Source organism: Pseudopipra pipra, chromosome 6 (genome assembly GCF_036250125.1).
Source record: "Pseudopipra pipra isolate bDixPip1 chromosome 6, bDixPip1.hap1, whole genome shotgun sequence".
NCBI classification, from domain to species: Eukaryota; Metazoa; Chordata; class Aves; order Passeriformes; family Pipridae; genus Pseudopipra; species Pseudopipra pipra.
The window spans coordinates 8,006,624-8,023,196 of NC_087554.1; the positions used below are offsets into that span (position 1 = coordinate 8,006,624).

General features: G+C 53.8%; 2 protein-coding genes across 2 annotated transcripts; one reads left to right on the forward strand and one right to left on the reverse strand.

Moving 5' to 3' along the window:
• The first annotated feature begins 1,125 nt into the window (after positions 1 to 1,125).
• LOC135416698 (prolactin-releasing peptide receptor-like) lies at positions 1,126 to 4,003 on the forward strand. Its single transcript, XM_064660014.1, has one exon. The coding sequence runs from the start codon at positions 1,126 to 1,128 to the stop codon at positions 2,209 to 2,211; it is 1,086 nt and encodes a 361-aa protein (XP_064516084.1). The 3' UTR covers positions 2,212 to 4,003.
• An 8,312-nt stretch (positions 4,004 to 12,315) lies between these two features.
• Positions 12,316 to 14,508, reverse strand: CHST14 (carbohydrate sulfotransferase 14). Its single transcript, XM_064660015.1, has one exon. The coding sequence runs from the start codon at positions 14,438 to 14,440 to the stop codon at positions 13,376 to 13,378; it is 1,065 nt and encodes a 354-aa protein (XP_064516085.1). The 5' UTR covers positions 14,441 to 14,508; the 3' UTR covers positions 12,316 to 13,375.
• Between the last annotated feature and the right edge of the window lie 2,065 nt (positions 14,509 to 16,573).

The window sequence follows — 16,573 nt, forward strand, 5'->3', positions numbered from 1 at the left end:
AGGTAAGAGCGCTCCGGGACCGGGGCTGGGACAGCGGGGTCCCTCAGACAGACCGGGACCACCCCGAAACCCAGACAGAGCCGCGGGGTTCAGCTTCTACCGGAGTGGGAGCGGGACCCTGGCGAAGCACAGAAGGGCTGGTTCGGCTCCTGCGGGGGCATGAGGCAGAATTAAAGAGTTCAACCGAGCTTCAGAATTTTCATTCTCTAATAGTTAATGAGCATTTTGGCTCCTCGGCTGCAAGTTTCCGGATGATTTTTGTGTTCCCGCCCCGGGCAGGGCACGGGGACACGGAGCTGATACCACAGCGTGCGCTCTGCCTGTGCAGCCGGGGTGCAGAAAACCACAATATCCCTCGGTTAATTACAGAGGTTACTTAATTAATGCTGGTTTGACTCTCCACGGGGGGAAAAAGACTGTTCAGATCCTAGTGAGGGGAATGAAACATTAATTTTGACACCGTGGGGTCCAAGAGAAGGGTCCTGGAGGGGAATTCTTCATTTCCATACACTTTCTGCTGGCATATATTTGACCGCATCCCCTCTGTGCTTCTGTGAGCGGGTTTGTGGAGGTTCCCAGGGAACCAGGCATTCCCTTCCTCCTTCCATCCCTCCCAGCCCAGCTGCTACAGGGAAAGACAGGAGAAGCCGAAGTTCCGTGGATGGTGGAGAAATAACTTAAGGGGGTGAAATAACCCAGCGAGATGGAGGAATGGGGCTGGCAGGGAGAGACACAGGAGTGCAGGGGATAGAAAGGACCCTCCTGCCCAGCCGGGTGGGCGGAGGCTGACGGGTCGGGGTGGAATTAACTGGGGTAAATGAAAAGCAAGAAATGCAGAACTGCCTTTTATTTCTGCCTCCATGAGGCTTCCGGAGCTGCTTTCCGGGTCCTGCTGCCCCAAACTGGCAGCTCCCTGCAGATCTGGGCTGGCTGGTTAACCATTTCACAGCCAGCTTCCCAACTCTGCTCCCTGCCAGGGGCTGTGCAGAAGGACCTGGATGCTGGGGACGGCTCCTTCTGTCCAGAAGTTCAACCCACATGCATTTCTCTCCCCTCCAGGGCTCACAGGATCATCTCTGCTTGACTTTGAGGTGTGGAGAAGCCGCATTGGCCACAGGGGCTCCCATGGCTCAGCTGCCCAATGACTCCTGGCACAACAGCACAGTCCCCCTCTTCACCGGCCTGGACCTGCTCCTGGAGCTGAAGCCGCTCTTCATCCCCCTCTACGCCACGCTGGTGGCCGTGGCCTGCACCGGGAACCTCTTCCTCATCCTGCTCATCGCTCTCACCAAGAAGCTGCACTGCACCACCAACTTCCTGATCGGGAACCTGGCGGTGGCCGACTTCGTCATGTGCCTGGCCTGTGTCCCCCTCACCGTGTCCTATGCCTTCGAGGCGCGGGGGTGGCTCTTCGGCGCGTTCATGTGCCACTTTGTCACCCTGCTGCAGGCTGCCACCGTGTTTGTGTCCGTGCTGTCCCTCACGGCCATCGCCATCGACCGCTACGTGGTGGTGGCGTATCCGATCCGCAGGCGGATCGGCCGCAGGGCCTGCGTGTGCCTCGTGGCCTGCATTTGGCTGCTCTCCATCGTGGCCTCCGTCCCCACCTCGCTGCACACCCACTACCTGGACCTCAATGCCATCGGCCACGACATGATCATCTGCGAGGAGTTCTGGAAGCATGAGGAGAGGGAGCGGCTGCTCTACTCGTGTCTGATGCTCCTCCTGTCCTACCTGCTCCCGCTGCTGGCGGTGTCCGTCTCCTTCTGTGCCATCACCTACCGCCTGCGCAGGAGGAATGTGCCGGGCGCTGCCTATCGCTGCCAGGACAAGTGGACCAGGACCAAGCAGAAGACCTTCCGGGTGCTCACCGTCTCCGTGGTCTGTTTTGCCATCTGCTGGCTCCCTCTCCAGGTGGTCAACTTCATCCGGGACATCGACGAGGAGTTCACCATCCTGGACAAGAGGTACGTCAACGTCATCCAGGTCTCTTGCCACCTGATTGCCATGAGCTCCGCCTGCTACAACCCTTTCATCTACGCCTCCCTCCACGACAAGTTCTGGTTCCACCTCAGCAGCTACTTCTACCGCAAGAAGAAGAGCTCTGGCACCGTGTCCTGCAAGGCTTCCCGGTTCAACACCTGCTCCACCCTGGCAGATGCTCCCACCAGCGCCTCGGATAAGATGGCTTTGCAAATGAGGTTATCTTAGCTGGAGGACCTCAAGGGAGAGGGTTTTCTTTTGGACCTGGCAGGCGCTTGGCTGTACACTGGGTGTGGGAGGTGGCTGCTGGTTGGGCTGGTTTGTTGCTGCTCCCAGAAAAGTCTCTCCTGCCTGGAAAGGCAACAAAACTGACAGGCTTTGTGTCCTAGAATTATGGAATGGTTTGGGTCAGAAGGGACCTTAAAGCTCTTCTCATTCCAACCCTCCTGCCACGGACAGGGACACCTTCCTCTAGCCCAGGTTGCTCCAAGCCCCATCCAACCTGGCCTTGGACACTTCCAGGGATGGAGAACGTGTCCTCATCACTTGAGCAGCTCAAGGATATTTTGTTCTTTGGGGACAACAAACCAGTGCAACAACAAACACCTGAGCCAGGCAAAGGTTTTGATGAAGCAGCAGTTTCTTGGCTCGTTGGAACAGTGCAATGGATGAATGTCGTGGCTGGGGATGGGGCATATCCCTCTATCCCAAATCTTGGCTGGGTGTAGTAGGTGTCCAGCACCATATCTGGAGCACAAAGACTTCACCCCGTGGCATATTTAGAAGGTGGGTCAGCGCCTGAGCAAGGCAAACACCCCTTGGGCGCGTTTGAAAAACTCTTTGGAGAGCGCACGTCTTCGTTCTGTAGGATAAAGATTGTTCCTAAGCAACAGGCGGCACTTTGTGCCGTGGGAAGAGGTCGGCTCGCACGGGGAGCCGTGAAATTGCTGCGCATTTATTCTTTTAAATTGTGGTTTATTGGTGGGAGGACAAAGGAGGCTCAGAAACGTGCGTTCTGCAGGTGGAGATGGGGACACGTGGCCGCCGACAGCAGGCGGCTGGTTTGGAACGGGGGGGACTCCATAACCTGCCTGGCTTCCTGGAGGAGCCACCCCTGTAACCAGACCGGGCATCCCAGTTTCTCCAGCCAGATGTGCAGATGCAGCCAGGCTCATCCCCGAAATCATCGCTGCTCTGCACGGCCGAGTAGGACTCGAAAGATCCCAAGTGATGAGTTTTCTGGGGGTGATGCCTCAATCTCTGCTCCCTGGGCAGTTTAAGTGGTGTATGTCCATGTTCAGGCTCCTGTGGTGGAGGTGGGAACCCAGTGCTGGGCTGCTCTATCCCAGAAACTGCTGGATTAAGGGTGGGTTCTCCTGTCAGATGCTCCTTGGCATCTCAAGTGCCTCTGAGGCCCATCATGCAAGCAGCACACACAGAAAGCAGCATCTCCTTGCACCCACTGCCCAGCTCGGTTTTAACCTCTTGATTCCCCAGGAGAAGCCTTTGGGAACAGCCCCCAGACACCAACACCCCAACAGCCACCATGGCTCGGGGTCCCAGGAGCTGCTGGCTACCATGAGCTTCTGTGCTCTGTGGGGCTGAGGACTTTAAAGCCCCCAGGCAGCACATCCTCACCCCTGCATGGAAACTGCCCTGGCATTGCCCATCCCTCCTGCTTCAGCGAGCAGCTCAGGCTCTCCCGGGCAGACACAGCCAGCTGGATCCCAACAGGATCCCTAATCCACTCCCCTTATGCCCATCCACAAGCTGCTGCTCGCTCACCTTCCTGCTGAGACCTCCATGGTGATCCTAGAAGGACCATATGATCTTGCTGTGGGGTGACCAGCGGAGACAGGGACGCATCCAATGTGATTCCAGTGACCTCCATCCCATTCCCACAGAGCAGCTCCCTCCTTGGCTTCCTGCATCTTCCTTGGGGCTGGGCTGGGCTGCTCATCCCAGAGGAGCCAAGCAAAGCCCTGATTGTCCCTCCTGTAATAAAGGCTTTAAAAGTTCAGTCTGTGTGTGTGTTGGTGTGAATGCCACAAAACCAAGAAATCCTTGACTGCAGGTCAGTCGCATCACAGGAGGATGCTGACTTGGACATATTTAGCTCTGTCCCCATATTTGTCTGATATTTCTTCCCAATATCCCACCTAACCCTGTCCTCTGTCAGTTTGAAGCCATTCTCCCTTGTCCTCTCACTACCAGTGTTGATTCCTTCGCTCTTCATTTCCTCCCATCACAACCTCTCTTAATTAAAACCCCTAAATTGCCCTAAATGGCTCTTCTTGCCCTTTTTTATCCTCCCAGCTCTGGCTCAGAGACATTCTTGTGACAAGGTGGGTGGCTTGGAAAGAGGAAACACCCCCCCACACACTCATCCCCATCACTGCAACCATTTATTTGCAGGGTCATTTAAAAATCCATATATCCATCCTGGAGAACTGATCCACAAAGAGGATGAGGTTTCCTCTTCCGTGTTTCCTGACTAGACTGGAATTTGCAGTTACTGAGCACCGGGAGAGCAAATCCCCACCCTCAGGTCCCCCTGCTGAGATGTTTTGCTCATTCCCCAAATTACCCTGCAGGAAAAGGGAAAACACTGTTTTGGGGGGGTGGATTAAAAGCTGAGTGACTTCTGAGAATAAACCCAGAAATCCCGGAGCCGCCGTCTCCGACTCACAGAAACCGGATACATAAAGGAGAGCAGCGTTTGTTTTCTTAATGGAAGTAAATTAATTAGATAAACTGGGGAGAAAAACATGCTTGAAGGCTGATTCTGCAGAGCTTTCCTTGCTGGGAGGTTTTCTACCAGGAACCTGTGGGTATAAAGGGGATATTTCTGTTAAATCATCCTCAGTTATTAATAGTTTTGCCCAATATTCTGCCTGAGCACTTTTCCTCCTCACAAACTCTCTTGTTGGTTGAAAAATGGTTAATAATGAATGGACTCTGTGATCTTAAAGGTCTTTTCCCAACTAAACAATTCCATAATTCTACGATCCTCTTTTCTACTGGCATTTGGTGTCTGTAGCTCTCCCACCTGCCAGGACACAGCCCAGGAACATCCAAGATCATCTGTTTGGAGTTGTCATTGACTTGGAAACTGGGAATGCTGCATTTAGGTGGATCTCCATCTGCTTTTTGCTCACACAATCCTCCCTAGATTGATTATAATTAGTGATTTCAATAGCCCAGATATGACTTCAGCCTCCCTGTTTGTTTTTGTCCCCCGTGCCCACCCTCCAACCACCCTCCTACCTCTGGTGACTCGGTGGCTTCTTCCTCACACTCAGGAGCCCAGGATGCTGACACTTCCCTGAGTTGTGTGAGGGCACCTCCAAGGACCACCTTCCTGAATGACAACCCCCAGCATCAGCTTTGGGCAGGGATCTTTAAACTGAATGAGGACAGGGTTAGATGGGTTATTGGGAAGAAATCCTTCCCTGTGAGGGTGCTGAGGCCCTGGCACAGGTTTGCCCAGAGAAGCTGTGGCTGCCCCATCCCTGGAAGTGTTCAAGGCCATGCTGGATCGGGCTTGGAGCAACCTGGGATAGTGGAAGGTGTCCCTGCCCATGGCAGGGGACTGGAATGAGATGAGCTTTTGGGTCCCTTGCAACCCAAACCTTTCCAAGATTCCATGATTCTGTGTCTTAGCACCTGGCATGGAAGAACAACCACACCTCCTCCCCAAACCTCCTCATTTCTAATCTCTCTCTGCCTTGGGCTGTTTAGAAAGTTGGAAAACTTCCCTCAGTGTAATGACCCTGCCAGTGGGGTTTTCCTCATCAGAAACCTCCAAAAGGGAAAATACTGGAGACCAACAGTGGGATTTAACAGCAGGAAGCACCTGGGCCATTTAGGCTCAGCCTGTTTAGATGTCTACAGCTCTAAGGGGCAGATAATGTAATTTATTACGGTGCTGTTCTTTCAAAAGCACTCAAGAGATTATTATTTGAAAGAGCTTACCTACATGCAAGGTATTATTCCCATTACTTGATCCCCATCCAGGTTTCTCCCACAGCTGCAGATGATGAGGCCCTTTGTCCCAGCGCTGCAGAATGCATCGTGATGAGCAAGGATCAACGCTGCTTCCATGTGTATTCTTGGAAATTTCCTCCTTTGTCTCCTAATCAAGCACAGCAAACAAAATTAGCCTGGTAATTTTCCACTGGTTTTAGCCTTCCCCCTCCCCTCACTGTGTTTGTTCTGTCTGGATGTCATGAGTGATGACAAAACAGCAAGAACAGAGGAGCTCCTTGGCTGAGCCGGGATTGTCGGGCAGATTTTGTTTGTGGAGCTGGAAAATGCTTAGAAAATGTTGGTTCATTTTGTCTCATTACTGTTATTTCCTGGTTTATTAAGAATAATATTCCAACCCAAGCCACCGCTTCTGATTTCCTTGATAGGTCTTGCAAAATACCTTTCACATTTCTCTGAGCTGATTCCATGGGCTGTGCCCAGCTGTGCACAACTCTTTCTTCCTGGGCCTTGGCTCCAGCTAAAGAGGCAGATTTGCAACATGTACATGAGTAAATTAGGCTTATTTTCACTTATTTTGGCTAAAAACACAGTTGCTACAGCTCAGGCCCCAGTAATGATCCTGGAATTGGTTTGAATTGAAAGAGGCTTTAAAGCTCATCCAGTCCCACCCCCTGCCATGGGCAGGGACACCTTCCACTATCCCAGGCTGCTCCAAGCCCCGTCCAACCCAGCCTTGGACACTCTGGGGCTGGATCCCATGGGATCAGACAGACTGAACCCCTCCCCATGGAAGTCACCTCTCTGTAAACCGCTGGGTCCTTCAGCAGTGGTGAATTATTGAAAGCGCCGCAGCTGATTTATGGACGCGCCCGCTTCCGACTCATCCCGTATTCCCCCGCTGCCTCCGCTCGCCGTGAGATGCTCCGGAGCACTCACATTTTAATTTCTGTAAGCGTGGCAGGCTCCCGCTGCAGCAAACGAACCAAGATTACCTAAAGCCCAGTTTACTTCTCATCCATCAGTTTTATCCGTCATCCCGCTCCCGCAGCCGATGCCGAGAAGCTCCTTAATCACACGCCATGGTCACTGTGTCCTCGCTCAGGGACAAATCTGGCACTTGCCAGACTTAATTCAACATTGTCCCCGAGCTGGTGATGAGGTGCTTTGTGCCAGTCCCAAAAACCTACAGCCACATCCCAGCTCGGTGCAACCGCCCGGGGCTCTCCCGCAGGCCAAGGATGGAGCAGGGCTGGGAGACACCCCAAAAATCCCACACCCAAAGCATCACTTTTACTGTGTATTAATATCCAGTTTAGGGAGCGATGAGGGAGAACCCAGACATTTCCTGCAGCAGGGACGGGGTCATCTCACATCCCCTGGCAGCAAAGACCTCGGGGTGATGCTCCAGAACCCCCTACAGGGTCCCACCACAGCAGGGTCCCAGGCAGGGGGTGGTGGGTGGCTGTTTGCACCCCCAGATCACTCCAGCCCGTCTCCTGGCTCTGATTAGGGTAATTAGGCCGAGGCCACGCGCAGCGTGCGGGCGCCGGGCGCTAATTCCATAAAGGAGGCGAGCGCTGTGATTGCCGCGGAGGGAAGTGCTGCCGAGCGGCTCCTGGTTGCCATAGGAACCCATCAACCCCTGGGAAAAGCCAAATTGCTGGACCGAGTCGGCTCCCTCGGCGGTGGCAGTGGGGGGCTCCGCCTGGTGACACCTCTCCTGCTCCAGGAAGCAGGAATGGAACCAGGGCAACCTCAGGGGGTGAAACGTAGTGGTGGGGATGCCTGGAACTCCAGACAGACCTTAGAGCCCTTTCCTGTCCCTAAAGGGGCTCCAAGAGAGCTGCAGAGGGACTTTGGACAAGGGCTTGGAGTGACAGGACAAGGGGGAATGGCTTCCCTCTGCCAGAGGGCAGGGTTAGATGGGATATTGGGAAGAAATCCTTCCCTGTGAGGGTGGGGAAGCCCTGGCACAGGTTGCCCAGAGAAGCTGTGGCTGCCCCATCCCTGGAAGTGTCCAAGGCCAGGTTGGACGGGGCTTGGAGCAACCTGGGCTAGAGGAAGGTGTCCCTGCCCATGGCAAGGAGTGAATGGGATGGGCTGCCCTGGCAGGGGGATGAAAGGCCCCTGCAGGTTTTACCAGGGCTCCATTGCTGAGCCTCTGTGTGATGCTGATAAAGCTCCAAAGTTCTGGACTAGGATCCTTGCAGCTCCTTATCCCAAAAACACAGCAAAAAAAGGCATTGCAATAATCCCACTGGCTGGCAACAAGAGCTTGGAGAAGCAAACATGAATTTTTAAGATTTACCTTCAAACTCAGCCCAGGGCACAGCCTGGTCCTTCTCACTGCAGCAGGGACTGTCACCTCCCAGGCCACCCCAAGCCCAGAGTAATGCCTGGAGATATCCAGGCAGGTTTACTGATGCTCATCCCTCCTGTATTAACAGGAAATCTTAATTTCTCTCTTTGCCACGGGGCGTTTCCAGGCTGGCAGCTCCTTCCTTCCACCTTCCTGGGTCTCTATAATTATTTACGTGTGGGCTGTGTTTATTGGCAATTAAATGGTTCAGTGGCTCCGAGACATCAGTCTCCTCTTAACATGTTGTCTGCCAGATTGCTTCCTGCCGGCAGCCCCTGTGGGATGGGGAATTCTGCCGAGCCCTCCGGGGCTGCCTGTGGATGGGAGGGAGCAGCTGGCAGAGCTCCACCCCCCCGGAAAAATAACGCTCTGGCAGAGCAGGTTTGGAATTTGGAGCCAAGGGGAGGGGATGAGGTTGTGTTAAACACCGTGAAACCAGGCGGATCCGAGCCCTGGGAGAGCAGAGGGGTGGGCAGGGATGGGCTGTGCAGGAGCATCCCAGCCTGGAGCAGGGAATGGAGGGATGTGACAGCCTGGGATGGGGCCGTGCAGAGACTTTGTGCCTTTGCAGCTCCATCCTGTCAGTGCCGGGAATTTGCTGCCGGAGCCAGTCCTGGCTCCAAGGAGCTCTTTGTGAGCACTCAGCAGGGAAGAGTCCCCAGTCCTGCTTTCCCAACAGGACTCTGCCACAAACCAGATGTTTTTGTGGCCACCCAGAGCATCTCCAGCTGAGCATCTCCAGCTCCTCATCCCCAGCGGCTGCTGCTCGGTTCCTTCCAATCCCCCAGCCTCAAAACACCCCCAGCCCTAGAATGCCTCCCTCAATCCCACAGAACAACTTGATTCTGGATGGGGCTTGGAGCAACCTGGGCTAGTGGAAGGTGCCCCTGCCCATGGCAGGGGGTGGAACTGGATGATTTTTAAGGTCCTTTCCCACCCAGATCACTCTGGGATTCTCCCCAAAGTCGGGCTCCCTGGGCTCTCACCAGCTCCACTTGGACTTGCTAATGATCAGGCAGTGGGACGGGGGTGTGGGATGAGTAAACAGCGTAGGGATCCAGATATTTATATGTATTTGTTGTGGTTTTACATTTTAAATCTCAAGCCTTTGCTGTTTCCCCCTGCCCAGCCCTTTCCTGGGTTAGAAACGGGCCTGGATTGCCACAATTCCACCCCTTTGCCAGCAGGAGATCCGAGCCCTTGCCCAGCCACACTCTTTATCCTTTACTCCTCACTCGGGCACCTTAAAAGTCCCTCAGCAGGGGTTTCCTCAGGCACCTGCGTGTTTCTGCTGGTTCCCACACCCCTGTTTTCCTCCTCACCTGATGCTCCCCAATAAACAGGATTGCTGGCAGCTTTTTCCAAGCCCTCGGTGCTTCCAGGAGTGCAGAAGGATGTTTTTAAGCCCCAAAGTGCCCTGTTGTTCCCCATTCCAAGCTCCCACCAGCAAATAGCACTCACCAGAGCCATGGAAAGATGCAGTTCCCATGCTGATCCCGGGCCTCACTGCAGAGCTCAGCGAGGATAAACCCTGATGGGGATTTATTTTAGTCCCTCTCGTAACTCAGCAAGGATTCCGTGGCTCCCATTAGCACTTTGAGGAGGTATAAAGCAAATTCCTCAAGTTTCTTGCCTGGAAATCACGCTAAGATTTGCTAAAAGCAACAGAAGATGCAGTTTATAATTCTGGGTCTGCAAAGGAAAAGCTTTTGGTGAGTTTAAATCCAAAAGTGTTTTTTCCCCCAAAGAAAAGGAAGCCACCATTGCTTTATAGGCAAATGGAAAAAACAGACTTGGAAAACGCCCTGACACGGAGAAGAGGTTGGATATAACCAAGGCAGGAGACTCCTGCCTGTCACCTGAGACAGGATTCCAGCTTTGGTTCCCAACCCCGCTACAGATGTCCTTTGGGATCCCAAACGTGGGGCAGCCCTGCTGAACTTGGTGCCACCAGCGCTGCAGGGGGAGCAGCTGAGGTTCTGCAGAACCTCCCCATCCGACCGTGACATTTCTGATTTCTTCTCTTTTAACCCAAAGGACCGACTGCCAAGGATAGGGGTATCCAAGGAAAACCCCGTGGAGGCACGTGGGCACCGGCAGAAGGTGCGTGACCGACAGGTGTCCCCTCCTCCTTCCCGCTGGCGCTAGGCCTGGGGATATTTTGCTCGAGATGCGACTTCCATTATTTCCATGGCAACCATCCTTTGTCGGGGCTCAAGACGCGGAGGTTTTTTAACTACTCCCCGTTTGCCAATTCAAGCCCCAGAAGGACGCGGGGAAGTTCTCATTCACATGCAAAACAGCCGCGATAAAAGCCGAGGGGTGCGACGGAGGGGGCTCTTCACCTCGGCCTTTCTCCTTTCCGTGGTTTACAGGGGGAAGGAGCCCCGTCCAGGGACACTCTGGGATCCACCACACGTGGGTGTGTTGGGGCACAGTCCTGTCAAACCCACCCATGGCAGCAGATGGACCTTGATGAGCTCTAAGGTCCCTTCCAAGCCAAACCATTCCATGATTCTGTGAATGCCAAAATATCTCTACACACAGCAGATCCACTGGAGACATTGTCCTTTGGCTCCACGTTTGTACCTGAGGTGCTGTGAATCCCCTCCTCCCTGCTCCCGCAGCCATCCCCTCTTACCCTGTGCTCCAGAGGATGGCTGGATCCTGCTCCCACCTCCAGCACCTGCTGGCAGCTGTGGAATCTCCTCCTGATTTATTCTACCCTGGAGAAACACCTGACAAAGGAAAGAAATGATACAGCTGCCGAGGGAAGTGACTTTTACTTTTCTTCCTGCTTGTCCAAAGCTTCCTTGGGGAATTGTGCCATTGGCCACGGATAAAGCGAAGCCCCAGTGATGGAAACCTGATGGATTTCTCATTTTTGCTGACTTACAAACTTCTGCAAGGTTCCATCTGCATTAAAATCCTCCTTACCAGAGGGTAAAAGGAGGTGGGAGTCCATTTGCTTTATTTAAAGAGAAAAAAGCGACCAGTGCTATCCAGAAAACGAGTGAGAGAGTCAGAGAAAAGCAAAATCCTTCTGTGCTAAATAAATTAGATTAAAGGGACAAGAGACTGAAATTTAATATAGGGAACAGAAGTTGCAGCAGATAAACAAACAAGCAGCATAAACCTTGAAAACTACTGAGAAATAAACATTTAATTAAAAACCCAATCACCAAACAAGCAGGAAATGTTCCTTCAGCTTCCCAGAAGCGCAGATAGTGGTCTCACCGGCTTATTCCTAGTTAGGGAGACCTGGATGTCAGGTTTAATTACAGCTCAGCACCCCCCCCCCCCATCAGCATCTGTTTTATGAAAAAAATCTGATTCCCAGCTGGATCTGGTGCCTGTGGCTGGAGGACAGGACAGATCTCCAGCTCTTCCAGCACCAGGCACCAAAACCCCCGGGGACAGACAGGAATGTTGCACAAGGAGAGCGAAGCCAATTTCTTACCCATTTTTGTCCAGGATTGGTGGCTGCGGATTCAGGACACAGCCAGGAGCTCAAATCCATGAATGCAGCAGTCCTTGCTCTCATGCCCAGCCATGATCCCTCTTATGAAAGGGAAAAATCCCTAAGCCCAAACTGCCCTGGGCTACTCAATCCAACAGTGGGTTTGGATACGGCTCCAGGCCCTTCTTCCGGACAGTTTTACAAATCCCGAAGGAAACACCCTAAAAAGGGGGAAGGACAATTAAGAGGTGAATCCCAGGAAGCCACCAGCTCCATAACCCATCCCTGCCACTTTGTAGCAACTCCACAGCAGTGAGGAGCCCATTTGGCTGCTTTTCATCCCATTTCCCCGTGTCCCGTCTCAGCGTTCAGCTCCGATGTGTCCCTTCTCCATTTGTTACTGCTGCTCTGGCAATTAAAACACTAATTAATCCCAACAGCAATAGCCAATCCATCACACCTCCACGAGGGGCAGAGGCCTCTCCAAGAACACAAATAATCCCAAGGAAAGGCACTCACAGGGTAATTCATATAAAAACTTTATTAGAAACGAGGACACGGCCTCCCAGGAACAACATCCCGTGTTATCTCCCGAACTTGTACAATTTCAGAGCCATAATTAAATACAAGAGCTACAAAAAGGGTGTGCACAGCTATAAAAGGAAGGAGAACTAATCCCCAAAATGCCATTGTTTCAAACACGGCCGGGGAAAGGATTTTTCCACGGTAGTTTCCACGCAGGGCCCACGAGGCTGTGAGCTGGCATGATGCCCGTGGGATTTGGTTTCCATCCTAAGGACCAGGATGGGGTTTGGTCTTATCCCAAGTCTGTATTGCTTTAATTCAAAGGGAAGAGCAGAGTGTCATGGTTTGAGATTGCATCTGATACGTGATGCTGGTTAAACAGTTGTACTTTCAAACCTTAAAATCACACAGAAAAGGAGTATTATCCTATCCCTAGTTATATTTTGATGGTAAATAATAATAATTATCAATAATAAAAATAATAATAATAAAACCCAGAGGTACTACTGACACAGAAAAAAAAAAAGACCAGCCTCATTTAAGCACCATCTACAATGAGAAAACAAAGGATAAATGGGGCCTGGTTTATAAAATAACCTTTTTTTTTTTCCTACTTATACCCAAACCCCATCTGCTGTCTGAGCCAGGACCAGTTTAACAGCGCTGATTTTTAGTGCATCAACTGCCATGGTATGATTTCGACTCAACCACACACCATTCCATATAAAACATGGGAAAGGAGGAAAGAATACTTAAAATATATGAATTTCTCAGGTTCCTTACGCGCGTTTTCCACGTTGTGCCATTAAAAAAAAAGGATTTGGAGCAAGATAAAGAGATACAAAAGCTACTGTGCTCGAGTCAGCGGCAAATGTACATGGGAGAGTCAGAGCCGTACAAAAAGTATCCTAAATAGCAAAGGCAATATAGAATATTTCATATAAAACAGGGTTTGCAAAGTATAAAATTGGGAAACAATGCATAGAAGAGCGCGTTTCACACAGCGGCAACGGCTGTGCCAGCAAATCCTTGCAGCCGAGGCGGGATTCCCACCGGAATCACTGCCTGCAGAACTCGCTGGTGATGTTGGGGAGGGGGTAGGCGAAGAGGGAGAAGTCCAGGATGTACTTTGGGAGGAGCTCCTTGATGAGCCGGCGCTGGGTGTTGCACAGGTAGTAGTGGAGCGTCTGGGCCGTGACGGGCTTGTACCAGGCCTGGCGCTCCGGGAAGCGGATGAAGGAGGGCGCCTGGATGCGCTCCAGGACGTGGTCGGCGTCGTCGCGCAGCCGCTCGTAGGAGCCGATGAAGTCGTACCTGACGGCGCAGGGCTGGCACAGGTTGTAGATGGGCATCCAGTGCTCGTTCATCCGCTCCACGTCCTCGTCCAGCAGGTACCGGAGGAACTCGGAGAAGGTCACATCGTCGCCCGCCGAGTTGCCGCCGTTCTTGCGGTACCTCCGGACGATCTCCACGCCGTACTTCTGCTGGTACTCCTTGATCTCCCCAAACTTGTTCCGGTAGGCCGAGAGCAGCCTCTCCATGGGGTTCCGCACGAAGAGGAACTTGTAGTAGTGCTTCAGGCGGTAGCTGATCTCCTCGGGCTTCATGTCCCCCAGGAACACCAGGTCGCTCTTGTGGTCCATCTTCCCCTGCACGTCCACGCTCTCCAGCGCCCCGTCCAGCACCTTCAGGATGCGCTTCCAGTTGGAGCAGGCCACCTTGGGCACGTAGCAGTAGAGGAAGCGGTACTTGTCGCTGACCAGGAGGTGCCGGAGCAGGGTGCGGCGCTGCCCGGCCGGCAGGTCCCACACGGTGCGGGGCATGGAGCGCTGCCCGCACAGCGCGCGGATCGTGCGGTTCCGGGTGTCCCGCAGCACCTCCAGCTCCAGCCCCGGCCCCGCGGGCGGCTCCCGGCGGGACGGCGGCCCCGCGGGCGGGTGCGGCGGCGGCGGCCCGACCTGTGCGAGGATGCCGCGCTGGATCATGAGGAGCAGCCCGCTGGAGGCCAGGATGACGCCGAACATCAGCATGGAGGGCAGCAGCGCCGCGCCCCGGGAGCGCGCCCGGCTGCGGCCCGGCGGGACCCGGCGGGGCTCGGCGGGGCCGGGGGCGCGGGGCTGCATGGCCGGGGGGGCTCCCGGGCCGGCCCGGCCTCGGGGGGTCCGGCCCGCGGGGTCAGCGGGCGGGGCGGCCGCGCTGACGGAGCGGGGCGGGAGGAGGAGGAGGCGGGACCGCCCCGCGCTGCGACCGCCCCGCCCGGGGCCGGGGCGGGGAGAGGGGAGTCACTGAATCCCGGAATATTTGGGGTGGGAGGGGTCCTAAACACTGTCCGGTCCCAGCCCCTGCTGCGGGCAGGGACACCTTCCACCAGCCCAGGTTGCTCCAAGCAATATCCGATCTGGACTTGGACACCGCCAGAGATGGGGCAGCCACAGCTTCTCTGGGCAACCTGTGCCAGGGCCTCCCCACCCTCACAGGGAAGGATTTCTTCCCTGTATCCATCCCAAATGCCCCCTTCTTTCAGTTTGAAGCCATTCCCCCTCGTCCTGTCACTCCAGCCCCTTGTCCCAAGTCCCTCTCCAGCTCTCCTGGAGCCCCTTTAAGCACTGCAAGGGTCTCTCAGGTCTCCCTGGAGCCTTCTCTTCTCTGGCTGAACACTCCCAGCTGTCCTAGCCTGTCTCCAGAGCAGAGCTGCTCCAGCCCTCTAATCACAAGAATCCCAGAATTATTTAGGTTGGAAAGCAGCTCCAAGATCATCAAGTCCAACCTGTGACCGATCCCCGCCTTGTCCCCCAGCCCAGAGCACTGAGTGCCGCGTCCAGTCGTTCCTTGAACACCTCCAGGGAGTGGTGACTCCACAACCTCCCTGGGCAGCCCCTTCCAATGTGTGATCACCCTCTCTGTGAAGAACTTCTTCCCAATGTCCAACCTGAACCTCCCCTGGCACAGCCCAAGGCTGTGTCCTCTTGTCCTCTCCCTTATTCCCTGGGGGCAGAGCCAAACCCCCCCCCATCTCCCCCCTCCTGTCAGGGAGTTGCAGAGAGAGAGAAGGTCCCCCCTGAGCCTCCTTTTCTCCAGGCTGAGCCCTCCCAGCTCTCTCAGCTGCTCCTCATACGACTGACTCCCACTAACCATCCCTCTGGAGCGAGCCCAGAGCCACCCATGGGATCCCCACCAGCACCTCTTGACAACGGATAGTTTTTTTTGCAATACCAGGCCAAACCAGCCATAATTAGTCATCGTGCCACACTTTATAATATTCTCTAATTCTGTAATCCCTGCACCGGTTTAGCACCTGGAGGAGGAGCAGACACCCGTTACCTGCAGAGCCGAGGACGCTGTGCCACCACCTGAGAGCCAAAGGACGGGATTTTCCAACACTTTGTTTGGGCCTTTCCCCCAAACCACCTCTTTGAATGACTGCAGCTGTTCCACCACCTCTGCTTAAGGCAAAGCACTAACCTGGCCATCGGGATGCCATTTCCTCATCCAGCGGAAATCATTCCACACTGCCATTGTTCTCCCTGTTTTCCTTCAATGAGTTTTCCGAGCGTACCACGGGGCCTGGGCTCTCAACCAGCCTCGCAGGGACTCTCTGTCAGGAGCTTTTTTAACATCAAGAGAAAACCAGCTTCCACTTACTTTCCTTTGATCAAAAGCCAAGAGCGTTTTGTCAGCCAAGGCAGACAAAGCCCTTGGAGTGCAGTGCCAGAGCCTGCAGCTACATTATTTCACATTTCCCAGTTTTATTTGGATGTAAATACAGCTTTAGCTCTAAGAGGACACGGATATCCTACCCTGCCACCAGCAAAGCTGCACACACAAGGCGATACCAGATTCCTGCTCCGATTGCAGAGGGCAAGTCCTGATCTGATCTCAACACCAGCCCAAACTGAAGCTGTGCCAACATATATAATCACTGAGGCAAAAAAAAAAAAATCAGGCCTTCTTGGAAATCCCTCCTCTTGGAGAAAAAGCCTCACTGCAGCAAACTCCAAAGCAGCCAAGGGGAATTTTTATTTATTAGTCTGGCACCGCTCATCCCTTTTTGTTCCTATTCTCCCCTAATATCTCCAGGTCAGGAGCAGTTGCATGTGGTAACAGAGTGGTTCTGGAAAGAGAGAGAAATAGGAGGCTGCCCACGAGGTCACTGGGGCTATTTTCCAAAGGGAATTGGATTTAAGGACTGGTCTGAAGAGCACAGGTACAGGGTAGGATGCAGAGTCCTGTGGGACCAACACAGCCAAGCAAATACA

What these genes read in the sequence shown, in the direction of transcription:
- LOC135416698 (XM_064660014.1), top strand. Translation starts at nt 1,126, where the DNA reads ATGGCTCAGCTGCCCAATGACTCCTGGCACAACAGCACAGTCCCCCTC.
- CHST14 (XM_064660015.1), bottom strand. Translation starts at nt 14,440, where the DNA reads ATGCAGCCCCGCGCCCCCGGCCCCGCCGAGCCCCGCCGGGTCCCGCCG.